General features: G+C 34.8%; 1 protein-coding gene across 8 annotated transcripts in view; it reads left to right on the top strand.

Moving 5' to 3' along the window:
- Positions 1–15,363, top strand: part of LOC107630024 (serine/threonine-protein kinase EDR1) — a 16,285-nt gene extending 922 nt beyond the window's left edge. The window contains exons 2-18 of one of the 8 annotated variants that reach the window (XM_016333018.2): positions 1,433–1,475; positions 1,577–1,833; positions 3,462–3,665; positions 4,031–4,219; positions 4,299–4,543; positions 5,145–5,258; positions 5,504–5,593; positions 7,582–7,677; positions 8,284–8,379; positions 10,959–11,079; positions 11,738–11,984; positions 12,717–12,840; positions 12,943–12,962; positions 13,242–13,398; positions 14,143–14,431; positions 14,567–14,639; positions 14,919–15,363. In XM_016333018.2, coding sequence (XP_016188504.1) covers positions 1,588–1,833; positions 3,462–3,665; positions 4,031–4,219; positions 4,299–4,543; positions 5,145–5,258; positions 5,504–5,593; positions 7,582–7,677; positions 8,284–8,379; positions 10,959–11,079; positions 11,738–11,984; positions 12,717–12,840; positions 12,943–12,962; positions 13,242–13,398; positions 14,143–14,431; positions 14,567–14,639; positions 14,919–15,001 — 2,394 coding nt within the window. In that variant the 5' untranslated portion in view covers positions 1,433–1,475; positions 1,577–1,587 and the 3' untranslated portion in view covers positions 15,002–15,363. Of the gene's footprint in view, positions 1–1,432; positions 1,834–3,461; positions 3,666–4,030; positions 4,220–4,298; positions 4,544–5,144; positions 5,259–5,503; positions 5,594–7,581; positions 7,678–8,283; positions 8,380–10,958; positions 11,080–11,737; positions 11,985–12,716; positions 12,841–12,942; positions 12,963–13,241; positions 13,399–14,142; positions 14,432–14,566; positions 14,640–14,918 lie in introns of all 8 variants that reach the window. The other 7 variants (XM_016333019.2, XM_021118480.1, XM_021118481.1 and 4 more) reach the window with 7 other exon arrangements.

Raw genomic sequence — 15,778 nt, 5'->3', positions numbered from 1 at the left:
GAAATTGTCACTCTTGCTTACTGTCAATTTTGAAACATGACTAGTAGAACATGGAATTTTGACATTGCGTGGTTGTGAAGTTTTGTTTATATTTCTTGATTTTTCTGCTGTTCTTGCAAATCCTGGGTGCTAGCTGCGCCTTTGATGTCCGAGTAATTAGTTTTTATGATTTTTCCCCTCACGAGATGCATGGTAGTGGTGGTGTTATTCTTTTCCCTAACTTTTTGTTTAGATTGCTTGATTACAAAAGAATCATGCAGTATATAAAAGTTATGTCCATAAGATATTTTTTGTAGGCCTTTTTGAATGTAAAGTAAGCTAATCCAAACATACACTAAATCCTAGAAATGCATCAATAAATCATAGAAAATTAAAAATACATTAATGAATGAAGGATGAAATATAAATAGGAGAGGATTTAATATGAAAAATCTTTCCCTTTTGTTATGCCATTTTACCAAATTGTGTGTAGAAATTGTGTTTGGAAAGAAAATTGAAATTGAAAATCTTGAATGAAGCTTATATATAATAAAAACCTGAATGGAGAAACTTTGGTAGAGAATCTTGATATACCAAATAAAGGCAACACACATTTTACCAATTTTGTCGCGGGAGTTTTATATTTTGTTTTCAAAATAATCTAAATAAAAAATGTATGGAATTCCAATATAGATGCATGTGTCTTGGAGTTTCAATTTTACATGATTAATACATAAAATGATACTGTCAGGGTTCAAAACAAGATCTGCAAGGATCAAATGTTACATTTTTGTCACCCACAAGAATGCTATTTGATATAACCATAACCATAGTATAATTCTATCGAAGCCTAGTATTGAAGATAAGTGCTACTTTTTAACCTAGATAATTGAATCTGTTAATGGAAGTGTCTTGGTCCTCTTATACTCATATGATGTCTAAATCTGTTTTGTGAGGATAGATTCTGGCTTCAATATATTTTGTTTCTCTGTGGCATACCCATAGAAAAGACATGATGGGGGTGCCAAACATGCAGACGGGTTTATCCATGACTAACGACTGTTTAATGTTTACTTGTCTTTTGCATGTTTTAGACTCGCGTCATCCCTGTTCTCTATTTCCCCTGAGCTCGTCACTATTGATAAATTCTGTTTTGTATTTGCCTTGTGTGATTACTCTTGGGATCAATTTTAGTGGCTTACCTAGTAGTGTCTGTTGTGACTTGTGGATGTATAGTTCATAGAGAGATTATTGCAAAGGAGGAGCTAGGCTATTTTAAAAAAATTCTCTCTTATTTTTTAAGGTGAAACTTTACCAGCTCATGGTAGGAAATGTTTTGTTTTATTTGGTATTTATCATTTAATGATTTGAAATTTCTTTGATTTGGATGCTATATTGTGATATGGTTTTCTCATCCTAAACTTCCTGACATCTTTTTATTTGGTTGATGCAGGTTGCATGGCCCTCAACTTGAAATGGTTGAGGCTACAAAACAAGTAGGCATTCAATTCAATGATTTGTGGTTTAATAACTTCCTTAAACTTTCGTACATCTTTTATGGGTTAAGAAGTGTGGCAAAATGGTTTTTCATTCCAAGTATATAAGAACATGGAGGAGACACAAGAAGATGCAGGGCAGGCAACGCAAAGGCCATCCAGCATGTCAGCGTGGCCTTCAGATTTTGCTGGAAAATTTGGATCTGTTTCTTTGGGTTCTCAAGAAACCTTAAATGATAGTGACTCACATAGACATTCTAATGAAGATGTCATGTCACCGCATAAAGCATCACAGATTCTCTGGCACACTGGAATGCTTTCAGAACCAATACCAAATGGTTTTTATTCAGTTATTCCGGTGAGGATTGATTCATACTTTACCCTCTCAATGTGGATATATACATTATCTTCTAAAGTTTCTAGTAAATAATAATTTATTATGTTGAATTGTAAATAATAATCATTGCAGAAAAGTGAAATAAATACTTTTAGATAGTAGAGATATATACCAAGGTTGAATTGTAAAAGTGAAATTTTCCCCTGAAGTTTTCTTTTGTGTTTGGCATTTATTCTTTAGAATGACACATTTTGATTCATTCATGGTACAAATATTCACGCTTGGGTTATCTCAATTAATATATATACCATATTAAATTCTTAAGTTATTTAGTTGTGGGAGTGAAAGTGAGTCAGGCCATATCATATCATTTGCAATTCAATTAATACCTTAATAAGCTGGGCTTAAGAATCAAGCTCGAGATAAGGATTTGAATTCATTCATCGGGTCAAGCTTAATTATGTTCAACTCAACATTCCATAAGATGGGATTTATACTTTATACATATAAAATAGTATTGACTCAATTTACTTTTGCTAAAGAATTGTAGGCCTCTCATTGTTTTGTCCCTAAAAGTTGTGTGATTTAGATTCAGAATCAGGGACTTATCAATTTGTAATTCCTATGGTTAGATCTCCTTTGAAGGATTTTTTGAAATCTTGGGAGTGTTGCGGTTGGCCTTATGGGCCTTGCATCTTTTCTTATAGCTTGGTCGGTTTGGTGCATCTAGCTTATTTTCAATAGTTTTAATTGATTCCATTTTCGCTTGATTTTATTGGAGGGGATTAATTTTTTGGAATGCTTTTGGTGCTTTCCACATGATTGGTTTGATGGTTTTCCTTTGGCCAATATGATATACAAAGGGGTTCTCATACTTTGTTGCATGTTTTTGTCCTTATAGGACTTGGTCTTGTATTTTTGTGACGATGTCTTATCCTCTTTTGTGCTCTTTTATTCCCTTCTAATAATTTTTTTTCTTTCCGTTATTGATAACTATTTTTTAGTACATATATCATGATTGCTATTGTGAATTTGTAGGAAATGGAAGAGAAGCTAGAAGTGAAAATCGAGAAAAGATTAGCACTGATAGAAATGTTGAGGTTTAATTCTTTCTTAACATAGATAGCAGCAGCAACAGTATATATATCCATTGAAGAATAAGTACAAGTTTAGGCTTACTGAAATAAAAGAGAAGTGTGAGAGTGGAGAAACTGGAAAATGTGGTAGAAATGTTTAGGCTTGCTGCATTTAGAATTACCTATTAATCTGGAACCAACTCTTCTTTAGGTTGCTAGGTCAACACTTATGACTGGTTTTTATATAGTTCACTTGAAACGTGAATAATTAAGAGGCTTACCTTATATTATGCTGAAATTTAGGTTTTTGGAAAAAACACAAGTTGCTAATATTTAACTTCTAACCACTTGACCATAGAGGTTTTGGTACCATGCTAGGAGATAACATGTTATGCGAAGACTTATGAGTGGTTTTAGTTATTTAGTATCTAATAAATGCTTTGCAATAACCTTATGCTAAGTTATGGTTTGCATTATTGTTTTAGTTCACAGGTGGTATGCTTGTTCTCATGCATAGGTAAAATGTTTTCTTCCAACACATTTATTATCATTGATTAATCTGCTACGATGCAGGAGAAAAGACTCAAGAAATATTTCGATGATATTCCTACTTTGGATGAGCTTCAGGCTTTGAGTATAGATGGTTTTAAGGCTGATATCATTCTTGTGGACACAGAGAAAGATAGAAAGTTATCCATGTTGAAGCAACTAATTGTGACATTGGTCAAAGGATTGAACTCAAATCCAGCTGCAACGATTAAGAAGATAGCTGGATTAGTAAGTACTCTCATTGTATCTTCTATCCTAGATTATTGATCATTGTTATCCAGCATTAAGATTCTCTGCTGTATAAAAATGTATTGTACAATGTCAAATACTTTCCAGTATTAGGTTGAAAGAAACATTGTTCATTTCGATGCTGTTATGCATGCTTTCTGCTTTTTCAATAACATCAATTGCCACCTTTCTTGAAATGAACCATTCAATGTTAATTATAAAATACAAGTTTGTTGGCCTGCATTAATGAGATTAGTGTACATTCACTCTCTGGACTTTCTTTTTATTGCCTACATGCATTATTCAGTTTTCCTATGCATAGTAAACGGTGATGTCAATTTGTTTTGACCTTGATTTTTATACAGGTTTCTGATTTTTATAAGCGACCAAATGCAGAAAGTCCCGCAAAAGCTGCACTAGAGGAGCCCTCCCATGTGTTTGAAAATTGTGGTGTCCAGTTGCTGGGGCAGATAAGGCATGGTTCATGCCGTCCTCGAGCTATCTTATTTAAAGTATTAGCAGACACTGTAGGTCTTGAAAGTAGGCTTATGATGGTAAGCTATGTTTTCTTTTCACTGTTGCAGTTGTTCTCTACAATGTCAATATGTCTTGTTTCACCAATTTCCTTATCAGGGTTTCCCAAATGATGGAGCTGCTGAATGTATAGACTCTTACAAGCATATGTCTGTGATGGTTGTATTAAATTCTGTGGAGCTGCTGGTTGATCTCATGCGTTTTCCTGGCCAATTGTTACCACGATCAACCAAGTCAATTTTTATGACACATATATCTGCAGCAGGAGAGAGTGATTCAGCCGAAAATGATTCTTGTGATTCACCATTGGAACCAAACAGTCCTTTGTATGGGGTTTCAGAGAGGTTAGATCCTGAGAAGTTTGCAGCCTATTGTCATTTTTGCCCTTGGCTTAACTGCCCTTTTACTTTCTTTAGTGTTTTGGTTGTCACCTGTTCACTAATTTTAGTTGTAACAATCTTGTCCTATTTTTCATATTCATGCAAGTTCTTATGTTTTGTTCAAGCCTTGGAATAGCCATTGATGCATTTATTAGGTTAGGTTGCTTACATTACATCTTTGGGTGCGACATTTTCTTGGAACCTACTTAACGCTGGATGCTTGTACACTAGGCTGCCCTTTTATGCAATTAAACCCTTTTGTGAGGTTTAGATTGATATGGTACACATGTGGGATTGCACCACATATCCAAGTTAGTGAGGTGAATAAAAGGAATGATACATCACCAAATTTATGCCATGTGTGCAAAACAGCTATCGGCAAAGCTAGTCACATCAGCATCAAACTGACAGAGCGATTTAATTCAACAAATTGAGAACTAAGGATAACATTATTGGACTAAAACTGGTCATCATGAAACTAANAATTTGTGACTAGCTTCTCTATCTGTTATAGTTATAAGTATTGTCAACTGGCGAGTATTGATTTCTTGGTAACTTCTTGTAGTGTTGAAAGGGAAAACTTTCAGTTCCGAAGAAAATTTGAAGGGTCTTCAAATGTGTCAGGCCTCTCCTTGAGAAATTTGATGTTACGATATCCCAGTCTTGAAAGGAAAATGAGGTGATAACTCCATTCCTTATAGAGATGTTCTGTTTGGCTGTTTCACTAATTCATTGTTTTCCTTTCAGTTGAAGGTTTTCTTCTCTTAGTTTCGCTTGTTTCTTTTCCCTGTTCTACTTCAATTTGTTTGATTAGGATAACTTTTTTCTTTTCTTGGTATCATATGTGAACCCTTTTGCCTAGAATATCTCAAAGATGTAGAATACCAACTGTTTATTGTTGAATGGTTTTGTCAATTCTCTCAGTTTGTCTCATAGTGAACCCAACATTGCAACTGCATTTGGTCGGCATAGTAGGAGAAAGGTCATTGCTGAACAGAGGACTGCTAATTCAAGGTTATTCATTATTCTCTATTGTTTAAGATGAATATGAGTATACATGCTAGGTTAAGAAGAAATTATTGATAGTATTTATAACCTTGATTTTGTATACATTGTTTATCATGATGACCTTTTTTCACCTTCTTCTAATAGAACGGGTTACTTTATTAGAGAGGAGAATATACATAGAGGATAAAAATTGTCATATATACAAAAGAAACAACTATGTCCAGTGTCCTAAAGGGATAATAAACTATGTGACAGGATATCAGCTGAGCTTCAAAGGGAAGCCTAGCAATTAGAGTTCCTTCCAAATAAAATCAATAGTTTAAAAGGAATCACCAAAGTTCCTAGAATTCTTTTCCAGCCAAGTACAGCAAAGCACTAAAAACTTGGAATAGCCATAGAAACTTTGCTGCTTAGTGAGTAGAAAATAGAAACTGATATAACCCTGTAGGGTAAACTCATGATTCCTCAAAGATAACCAAGGGGTTGATATAAAGAGATCTCACCATAGGCAAATGCAACAAAAGATGAACTCCAATTAAGGATCTAATAAGATAAACATTTTAAGTTTGATTGCGAGCACTATGAGTATTTTCTTGACTACAGATTGACTGTTGGTATTTGTCAGAATTCTAAGGTATAGGACTGTCAATAGCCTTAAGTACTAGACACTATGCTTAGCTACATGATATTTTTGGCAAGGAACAACCAAGGTTGTGATAGATTTGTTGATGCCCCGAAGTCATCAATGATTAGTCCTTCTGAATGTGTTACTTCTCATATTTTAAAGTTATAAATATTCCTGGTTGGTATGTCTTTATTTATGAAATTAGTTATTCCTCTGCCTGGACCTAATTGTGTTTTCAAAATGATTCCTTACATTACATAATGATATACTTGGTTTGGCCAGGAAAAAAAATTGATAGAGAGTAGAATATGATGATAAATGGAAAAGGGTTATTTCTGAAAGACATCACTATTGCTAGTTTAGGGAAAAGGTTTTATTTGTCTTGAGAAATCTGTGATTTGGAAGTGACTGTACAGTCACTATAATCTTGGTTAGATTATTGAGACTTCTGAATGTCTTTTGACTTCTATGGGATCTGGCACAAAATGACAAGTAGTTTTTTAGAACTAACAAAGTGAAACCAAGAACGCAGTTACATTTTTTTTTGGGATAAAATAATTTTATGAACAGGAAGAGAAGAATATTACAAAGAGAAAAGGAGAAGAGGTCCTCATCACAAAATCATGAACTAACAAAAGAAGACGTCAAAAGTGCAAGTTTTTCTAATCTCTCTGCATACTTAAGGGTGGGAGAGAAACTCCTCTGAAATGATCATACACTTCTATAGCAAGTAGAGGTCAAATGCCTAATCATATCACACACGAAGTTGTCACAAATTCACAATGCCTGCCGTTAAAGATGCAAGGGTTATACTCCATTCAATTTCACCAAGAAATTGCATAGTCTGAATACCGTCACAAAGATTTGGCTTCTGTGCTTCTCCCAAAACTAGCAAAACTAGTCAACAATGACTGGTATGAAGTCATAGGATTCACCCAGCAATTACCATATACTAACTAAAGCATTTATAAAATGTCAGACATAGAACAATGCAATAATAGATGTTGAATTGGTACAAATTTGCAGCACAAATAACATTGCTGCTGTCTGAGTTTTATGAGGAGCAGAGTAGTACTTTTTTATAGTATTGCTGTTGTGACCATATTTCTTTGAAACCAATTATATCTAAGAACCAATTTAATAATAATGTTTTACGATTGCTAATGGATGGAAATGTTATCACAAGCACATCACTTATTGATGGAGCCCTTGGCCACTGTCTTCCCAAAAATCGGTCTGTGCATTATCATTTTGTGAAATTAGTGGCAAACCTATCTATTTGATCTCAAAACTTCATGTGCAAAAATCCCTTATAATTAATAATTTGTTCACTTTTCTGTTTGTGTTGTAAACGTTTATGCTTTCACAGTCCAGAACATCAATCATTTCGAGCACATCGGCGATCCATGCTTAGCGGTGATAGGTTAGGATTTAGAGATTTTGCTGATGACCAGAGCACATTAAGGTTTATTCCTTTTTGTTCCCTTTATATTTTCTTCTACTTTGTGATGGCAGGTCTTTTTTGTTGTTCTTCATTTTTGGCTTCTAAAGTTTCATTATTTACTAAATGAAAAATAGTTGCTTGTTAACCTTTCTAGTTTGTTTCTATCCCAGTTTGTGATATCATGTTTTTCACATTTTTTATTTATATTGTGTATATGAAACAATTTTACGTCAGCATGTACTTCACTTTTGTTGGTTCTGGACTTATGAAGTTACTTTCCTCTATCGAAACATTGTTGGGTATATCATAAGTAGCTTCAGAATTGGTTTCAGTTCAAGTTTTGATGAAGTAATTATGTTGCTTAGTTTGATTTCATTCTAGAAGAGCTGCCATTGTAAACTGATAAAAATAGAGAGAACAGAAAAATGGATAGACATAGATTTCCATCACCAAGTGTCGTGGTGAACTGGTGCTTAGGGATCTATTTCCTTCTCAACTTTTCGTTGGTTAATGTGGGTTGTTACTTGCCATGCATATGTTTATTAAGTTCATTATATGTTGTTTTGCACCTTTATGCAAGTATATTTTTCCTAATTTTTGAATAGATGAATTTGTAAAAATTTTCAGATCCAGCTATAGGTCAGATGGTGCATCATCTTCACAAGCTCGCAGGATACGAAGAAGTGTCAGTGTTACTCCTGAGATTGGTGATGATATCGTAAGGTTGACTATTATTCTATTATGCTTCTCAATTTTGTACATGTTGAGTGTTCCATCCTTGGTGCTGATCAGATTTATTTTGTGTTTTTTTTTTCTTTTAACTTTTTTTAATTTTTATGAATTTGGTTGATTACACGGTTTTCCCCCAGTATGATGGTAGTTTACATTAAAAAATGGCTTTTCAGCCAAAATCTCTCGTGTAAGTGAAATGGCAACTTAATGCACAAATTCTATCTTTAAATGTTTAATTAGAAGTGTTTTTAGAAGCAAAATAAGATAACATATATATGACCCTTACCATGGCTCTGGTTCCTTCATATTTTTAATGATTCATTTTGTTTTCTGTTTTCAATTGTTGAGTGAATTGTCTATTTCCTATATTTTAATATTTATGTTTTACCAGCACATGTTTCATTTATTTTGGACATATGCATGCTCATGGAGATCTTTTATTGTGTTAAAAATGATAGATTTCCTGGCGGCCTGGATCATGTTGTCAGTTAATCATATATAGCAAAACTGAGACCTTACTACCTGATCCTGGATCACATTAGTTGAAAATTAATGGTGACACTATAGCAACCATGTTTATCAAGTATGTAGTTGCTTTTAGATGTCTTTGAATTTAGAAGTTCTAAATCAATCGTAAAAACTTGCTCATGAACCTAGAAAGGCTGTTCAGACCATGTCTCTAGTGGATGTATTATCCAAAGTTACTTACACGCCCAATCACACCCAAGACTAGACATCTAAAGTGTGAAGCTTGCTTATTAGAGTTTTGAGAGAGACAGAGAGAAGTTCAGAAATGTGTAATGTGCATTATGAATGAGTTTAGCACTGAACTGTGCATATATACAAGGATGAATAGCTTGTTGTACAAGCAAGCCTAAGGGGCAGAATAGTTCTTTCCATCTTAAGTTAGTTTTGAAAGCTGTTAAGTAGTTACAGCTGTTCCATCCTAGTTGGCTCAGCAGTTACAACTAATACTAATAGCCTCTACTTTATTTTCTATCGACTTTACTATCACTTCACTATCGTGTCAGGAGAACTTGGAATCAACAATTAGAGTAAGAACCAACTCAGTAATGGATGACATGAGCCATGTGAGGAGAGTTCGATCCTTCTCTTCACAGAGTTCATACTCGCTGGATGAGGCGCAAAATGATAGACAAGACTGAGGAGGCGATTGCAGTTGGTCGCTGCAAGAATTTGATGGCACCAAAGAACAAAGCACCAATCATCAAGATTGAGTAACATGTTCGGGATAGGGCACAAATGTGGAAGAGGAGGAACCACCAAAGATGATGAGTTTTCTGGAGGTGGAGACAAAGGGGAGGATCCATCCTTTAGCTCTTATAATTTCTGGACACCATAATAGTTAAGATGACAGAATTTAGAGTAACAGAGAGTAGTTCAGAAATGTGTAATCTGTATTATGACCAAGTTTAACACTGAACTGTGCTTATATACAACTATACAAGGATTAATACTTTAATAGCTTGCTGTACAATCTATCCTAAGGGGTCAAATAGTCCTTTATATCTTAAGTTAGTCATGAAAACTGTTAGGTATTCGGAGCTGTCCTTTCCTAGTGGACTCAGCAGTTACAACTAATAGCCTCTACTCTATTCTCCATAGGCTTCACTATCACTAAGCTAACTTACTCTATTATTGCAAGACCAAACATCTACTAATAACCCAATATAGTGTTTGCATGCACTTATGAGGGATGGTTGTCCAAGAACTTACTAAGGCTCTTTAGGTCTTATGTCTAATATAGATGAGACACTAATAGAATTATATGAAGTCTTTAGGACTTTGATTTTTCCTTAGTATCTCTATCTCTATCTAGATCATATCTTTCATCAAAGTGGGACTTTAAGGGGGCTGAAGGCAATAGAGAAAGGAAGGATTTAGGCTGGGCAGGGCCTGAGGAGAGTGGTGGCTCTCTAATGCTACATTGTTATCTACTTTTAAGTATTTTGCTCTTCCATTATAATATATCAGAGACTGGAGAGTATCACCCTGATATCTTCAGCTCCTCTATTTCTTATCCGTGCACTCTTCTACTCTTTCTTCTACTCTACCTTTCATAATTCTATATCCATTCTTACACATTCTGTTATTATTCTGTTGTCACTGCCTAGTCCTAGTATTTGTGGTACCTAGCTTACAGACTTCTAATAAGATGATTAATATAAGGAGGGGAAACAATTTAAGAGAGGAAAGCTTTACCTTGCTCGAAACAGAAGCAAGATGCTAACTTTATCCCATAAGGAGTTCTTGTCCGAATGCTTGCCATTATAAATGTGAGTATTGAGCTCCAATCAAATACCCAAATAATGGCATGGTCAAACAGATAGTACACTTCCTCAAAGATCAAGTTTCTGTCATTCTCCCCAAACCAACAATGTTAGTCAACAAGAACTGGGCCAAAGCTTTCTGCCACACTCAGCACACACACTAAGGATACCAGCCAATGTAACCCAAAGAAAATCACCATAGAACAACAAAAAACAAGGTGTGGAATTGATTTGTAAGCTGTTTTAATACTGTGATAACACAGGATCTGATTTTTGTAGGGCTGTACGGGCAATGAATGAAGCACTTAAGCAAACTCGTCGTCTAAGAGAACATGGGGATCATAGTTCTTTGTCCAATTCTCTGAATGATAGAACTAGTGGTCCAGATCTTCAGAGAAATGTATGTCCGCAAATTTTCCCCTAACAATGGAGTATGCTATCTTTTTAATCTTCTTTCTCTGTCTATGCATCTTTCAGCATCTCCTGTGCAACAGAGCTAAGATTTTATTGCATAATTAAAAGTATAAGAGAGCAATATGCTATTGCAATAATGATCTTTTTTATATAAAGAAAAAAACATTACATATATTTATTTGTTCATGAATATATTACAAATGATTTAAATTACAATATCTGCAAATTTCATCATTTTATAAAGATTACATCACATTATCCTCTATCTACTCTTTTCTTTCTTACAAAAGAATTACTTTTGATTTAAAATAAATATATATAATAATCACTCTTTTTAAATGAACATTTGGATTAGCCTCTACATGTGTTCTTTCTTGATCTTTCCGAGTTTTTCATGTGATTCTAGCTCTATTATATATCATGTAGCAGAGTACTTAGGCAGATATACCTTTAATATGGCAGAATGCTAGAATTTTAAAGAGAGCTGGTGTTTATATGTGACTTTGGCCTAATATATGGACTAGCTTCTACGTGTTCCATCCTTGTGATTCTTTTAATAGAAAAAGAAGAGGAAAGGGTGTATCATTCCTTTCAGTTTAACTAGCTTCCAATATCTTCACGTCATTCCCTCTCCATTATCACAGCTGTCAAATTTCCATGGTCGTGGTGACAGTTCTCAGAAAGCAATGTCATTACCGTCTTCACCGCATGATTATAGAGGACAAGCGCCTGAGAGAGGTGGGCCATCTGGATATGGAGTGAATGCTAAACTGGAGTTGACTTGGAATAAAGTTCTCGAATCACAAATGTTCAACAATAAACCTCTGTTACCATTTGAAGAATGGAATATTGACTTCTCGGAATTAACCGTTGGAACTCGTGTTGGGATTGGTATGTTTTGCTTCTTATTTATTAGATTATTAAAGTTATACTATCTATAATTTTCATGGTGTTATTCAGTATCGTTCTCATGGTATATGCTACAGATTGTTTACAAGGGTTAGTCATGGTGGTTTTTTGAATTGATTATGAATCACTTGGCTTTTATTAATTTTTGACTTTGTTTTCCCACCACATATTTGTGCTTGGTTGTGACAGATCTAGACTGCTCTGGAGCAAATTTGTCATAGCAGATTGAAAAATTCCCTAGTTTATTTCAACCTGACAACTATTCATTCTTAGGAAGGAAAAGAATTGAAGTTTTGGAATTAATGCAAAAAACGAAATAGAAATAGGAGCCTCAGCATTTGAGAAATAAAAAGTAAAATTAGAAATTTGGATATCCTGTTATAATTATGAACACACTATTTTAGCTAATTTCAATTTGTTACTAACTCACAATATGATACAATTGACGATTGTATGCAAAGTTTGGGAAAAGGCTGCAAAGCATCCCAAATCCGGTGCAAAGCATCCCGGTGTATACAAGGTTCGGGGAAGGGCTGCACACACACCCAAAGGGTAAAATGTTGGCAAACTTAACCTAATACAAGTCACGGCTTGAATCTATGACCTTGGGTCAAATGGAAACAACTTAGTTGTTCCAAGACTCCCCTTCCCATAAAAACTGCACCATATTTGACAAATTTAGTTGGATTTATTCTCTGTATCCTTCTTTCCCAGGGTTCTTTGGCGAGGTTTTCCGTGGCATGTGGAACGGCACAAATGTTGCAATCAAGGTTTTTCTTGAGCAAGATTTAACTGCTGAAAATATGGAAGATTTCTGCAATGAGATAAGCATTCTCAGGTATTTTGTGTTGTTTTTCTGTTCCTCGGCAATTCTGGTACTTTGAGAGTATTTGCTGACGCCTCATCTCTCCTTTTTGTATGTGATTTTGTTTTCCTCTAGCCGGCTGCGACATCCTAACGGTACTCTCAAACATCCAAACTAGTTGTTTTTACAGTTATGGTCTCTCACTAACTGGTCCTGCACTTTTTTTTGGGGGGTATATAGATGGTATTTGATACAAGACAAACTAAATCCTTAAAAAAAAAAATTATGATGACGAAGACTGGAGTAATCATTTTATCAAATTCTTCACCGCTCAATTATAAGGACAATGTTGTTCATATAGTTGTAAATTCTTTAGGTAGTCTGTTTTTGTTTGGAATCTGCTAATATTTATCAGGTGATTAAATTTTATGCAGTTATTCTGTTTCTTGGTGCATGCACAAAGCCTCCACGTTTGTCAATGGTTACGGAATATATGGAGGTGGGATCTTTGTATTTCTTGCTTCATATGAGTGATCAAAAGAAGAAGCTTAACTGGAAGAAAAGGCTAAAGATGTTGCGTGGCATATGCCGGTAAGTATTCTGTTTCTGCATCTTTCAATATCTCTTCTCCATCATAACGCCTTAGTTTTCTACGAAGCTATATGGTTTGTATTGTCCGTTCATGTTGATGTGAGTATGTGATACATCTTCTTGCTTCTGTCTTTCAAACTCTTTTCTTCAATACAGTTTATGATAGTAAAGTGTAATAAATCATTTAAGCAAACTCACATACTGGGCCAAAACTTATTTACTTATTTTCAATTGTTGACTGGACAGACTGGACTTGTATCTGGTTCCATTAAAACCCGCAATATTTGTAAGACTAGACTTAGGAAGATAACATCTGTTCAATCAACAAATTGGAAAAGTGAGATGAACCCTACTTTAGTAAGCATAAGACAAATGGAAAGATTTACTTTGGAAGTTTTTGTCAGATCAGGATAAATGGAATTTACCACTATCGGAAAGACAGGAACTTTGAGCATCACAAGACAAGAAATTTTCAAGTGCAGTACGACCTCGATTGTCCCGATTAAATGCATTTGCACACAATTTTTATTATACCGTTCTTGTGCTATTTCATTTTTTGAAACAAACAGCAAAATAAAAGTTTCAATATACAGTCTTTCTTTCGCCTTCCCCACTTTCCTTCCATAGGATGTGACGTAATGTGCCAACAAAAGGATTGTAACTGTCATTTTCGTTGAAATATCAATATTTGTGAGATTTCTTTTGATATGTTAATGCTGAAAAGAACACCTTGGCGGCATACAGGGGCTTGATGCACATCCATCGTATGAAGATTATTCACCGTGATGTAAAAAGTGCAAATTGTCTTGTAGACAAGCATTGGACAGTGAAAATCTGTGATTTTGGACTCTCAAGAATAGTGACAGAGACTCCCATGAGAGATTCTTCGTCAGCCGGAACTCCAGAGTGGATGGCTCCTGAACTCATTCGAAATGAACCATTCACTGAAAAATGTGACATCTTTAGTCTTGGGGTGATAATGTGGGAGCTCTGCACCTTGAGTAGGCCATGGGAAGGTGTACCGCCAGAGAGGGTATGTTGACAGATTTATTCTTTTTCATGATCTTCTATCTGTCATGCTGCTTCATTGAATTTTTCTTTATTGATTCATCAAACTCTTAAGAATTTTTTTTATTGACTTCTATTTTTTTCTCATTCTTCTGATTAGGTTGTTTATGCTGTAGCTCACGAGGGTTCCAGATTGGAACTTCCTGAAGGCCCAATGGGCAGGCTGATATCAGGTGTCTAAAAGTGCAAAACATTAATGATTTGTTTTATTTCTCAATTTTTTTTTCGAGAGAGCGAGAGCAAGCGAGAAAAGGGGGGTGGGGGTGGTGTTTCACTACCACTGCACTTATCACTTTTAGGATATCTCATATCTTTGATCAGTGTAAAAAGATGTACCAAAAAGTGACAATGACGGTGCTGGATAAAAAGAAATGGATGAAATATATGTTAATGGCATTATTTTGATTCCATCGATTAACTCGGTATTTCCTTGTGTTCTTTCTTGCGTGCAGATTGTTGGGCAGAACCGCATGAGCGACCAAGTTGCGAGGAGATCCTCTCTCGTTTGGTAGACATTGAGTACTCAATGTCTTGACGCATTGCTTCATGTCTTGTACATACTACATAGTGAACTTGGGTAGAGTTATTACATAGGCTAACGTTGTCGTCGTCTTAATGAATTTTGTTCTGTTTTTCTCTCGAGGGTGGGGAAACATGTAATTTGCATCGGTCAGTTCATTCCCGGATTCCCTACCTTAACTTTCTTTTTGTGTTTTTTCAACCAAATCTGTTAAGCGGGGGTAATAAAGAAAGTTGCGTTCTATCCTATTCTCGCCTCGTCTTTACGACAAATAAGAAAAAAATATTTCTGGTCCAGGTCTAAAAGGAGAGATTCTATAATCTTTTACGGATTATGTAACTTTGAGAAGTAATAATACCATTCGGTTTTTTCACAAGTAATTTTTGTGTGTGTTGTATGTTTACATAAATTTTAAAAAAGGAATAGCATTATCAAAATAGGAGTAACAATTCTATTTTGGTAATAAGGTATATGAATTAAGAAATTGTGAGAAATACTATTTTTTCTATTTAACAAATACATTCAAAATCTGAATTTGCAAATATACTACAATATTTTGATGTGAATAGTGGAAATTTTCAAAAGCTAACACTTATGGACCTTCAGAAAGTGGTGGATTGAATCAATATTATTTTTAGGTGGATTCTATAGTGTAGAAAGAAAGAATTTTCTAGTGTATATATATTTGTTGTCAATAGAAAAAGCTACCAAGTGTCCAAAGAGAAAAATTTAAAGACATTATCTTGATAAGTTGCTAAATTTTTTCTATTTTTTATTCTTTGATGTACGTGA

Source organism: Arachis ipaensis, chromosome B03, assembly GCF_000816755.2.
Source record: "Arachis ipaensis cultivar K30076 chromosome B03, Araip1.1, whole genome shotgun sequence".
NCBI classification, from domain to species: domain Eukaryota; kingdom Viridiplantae; phylum Streptophyta; class Magnoliopsida; order Fabales; family Fabaceae; genus Arachis; species Arachis ipaensis.
This window is presented reverse-complemented; position numbering and strand designations above follow the sequence as displayed.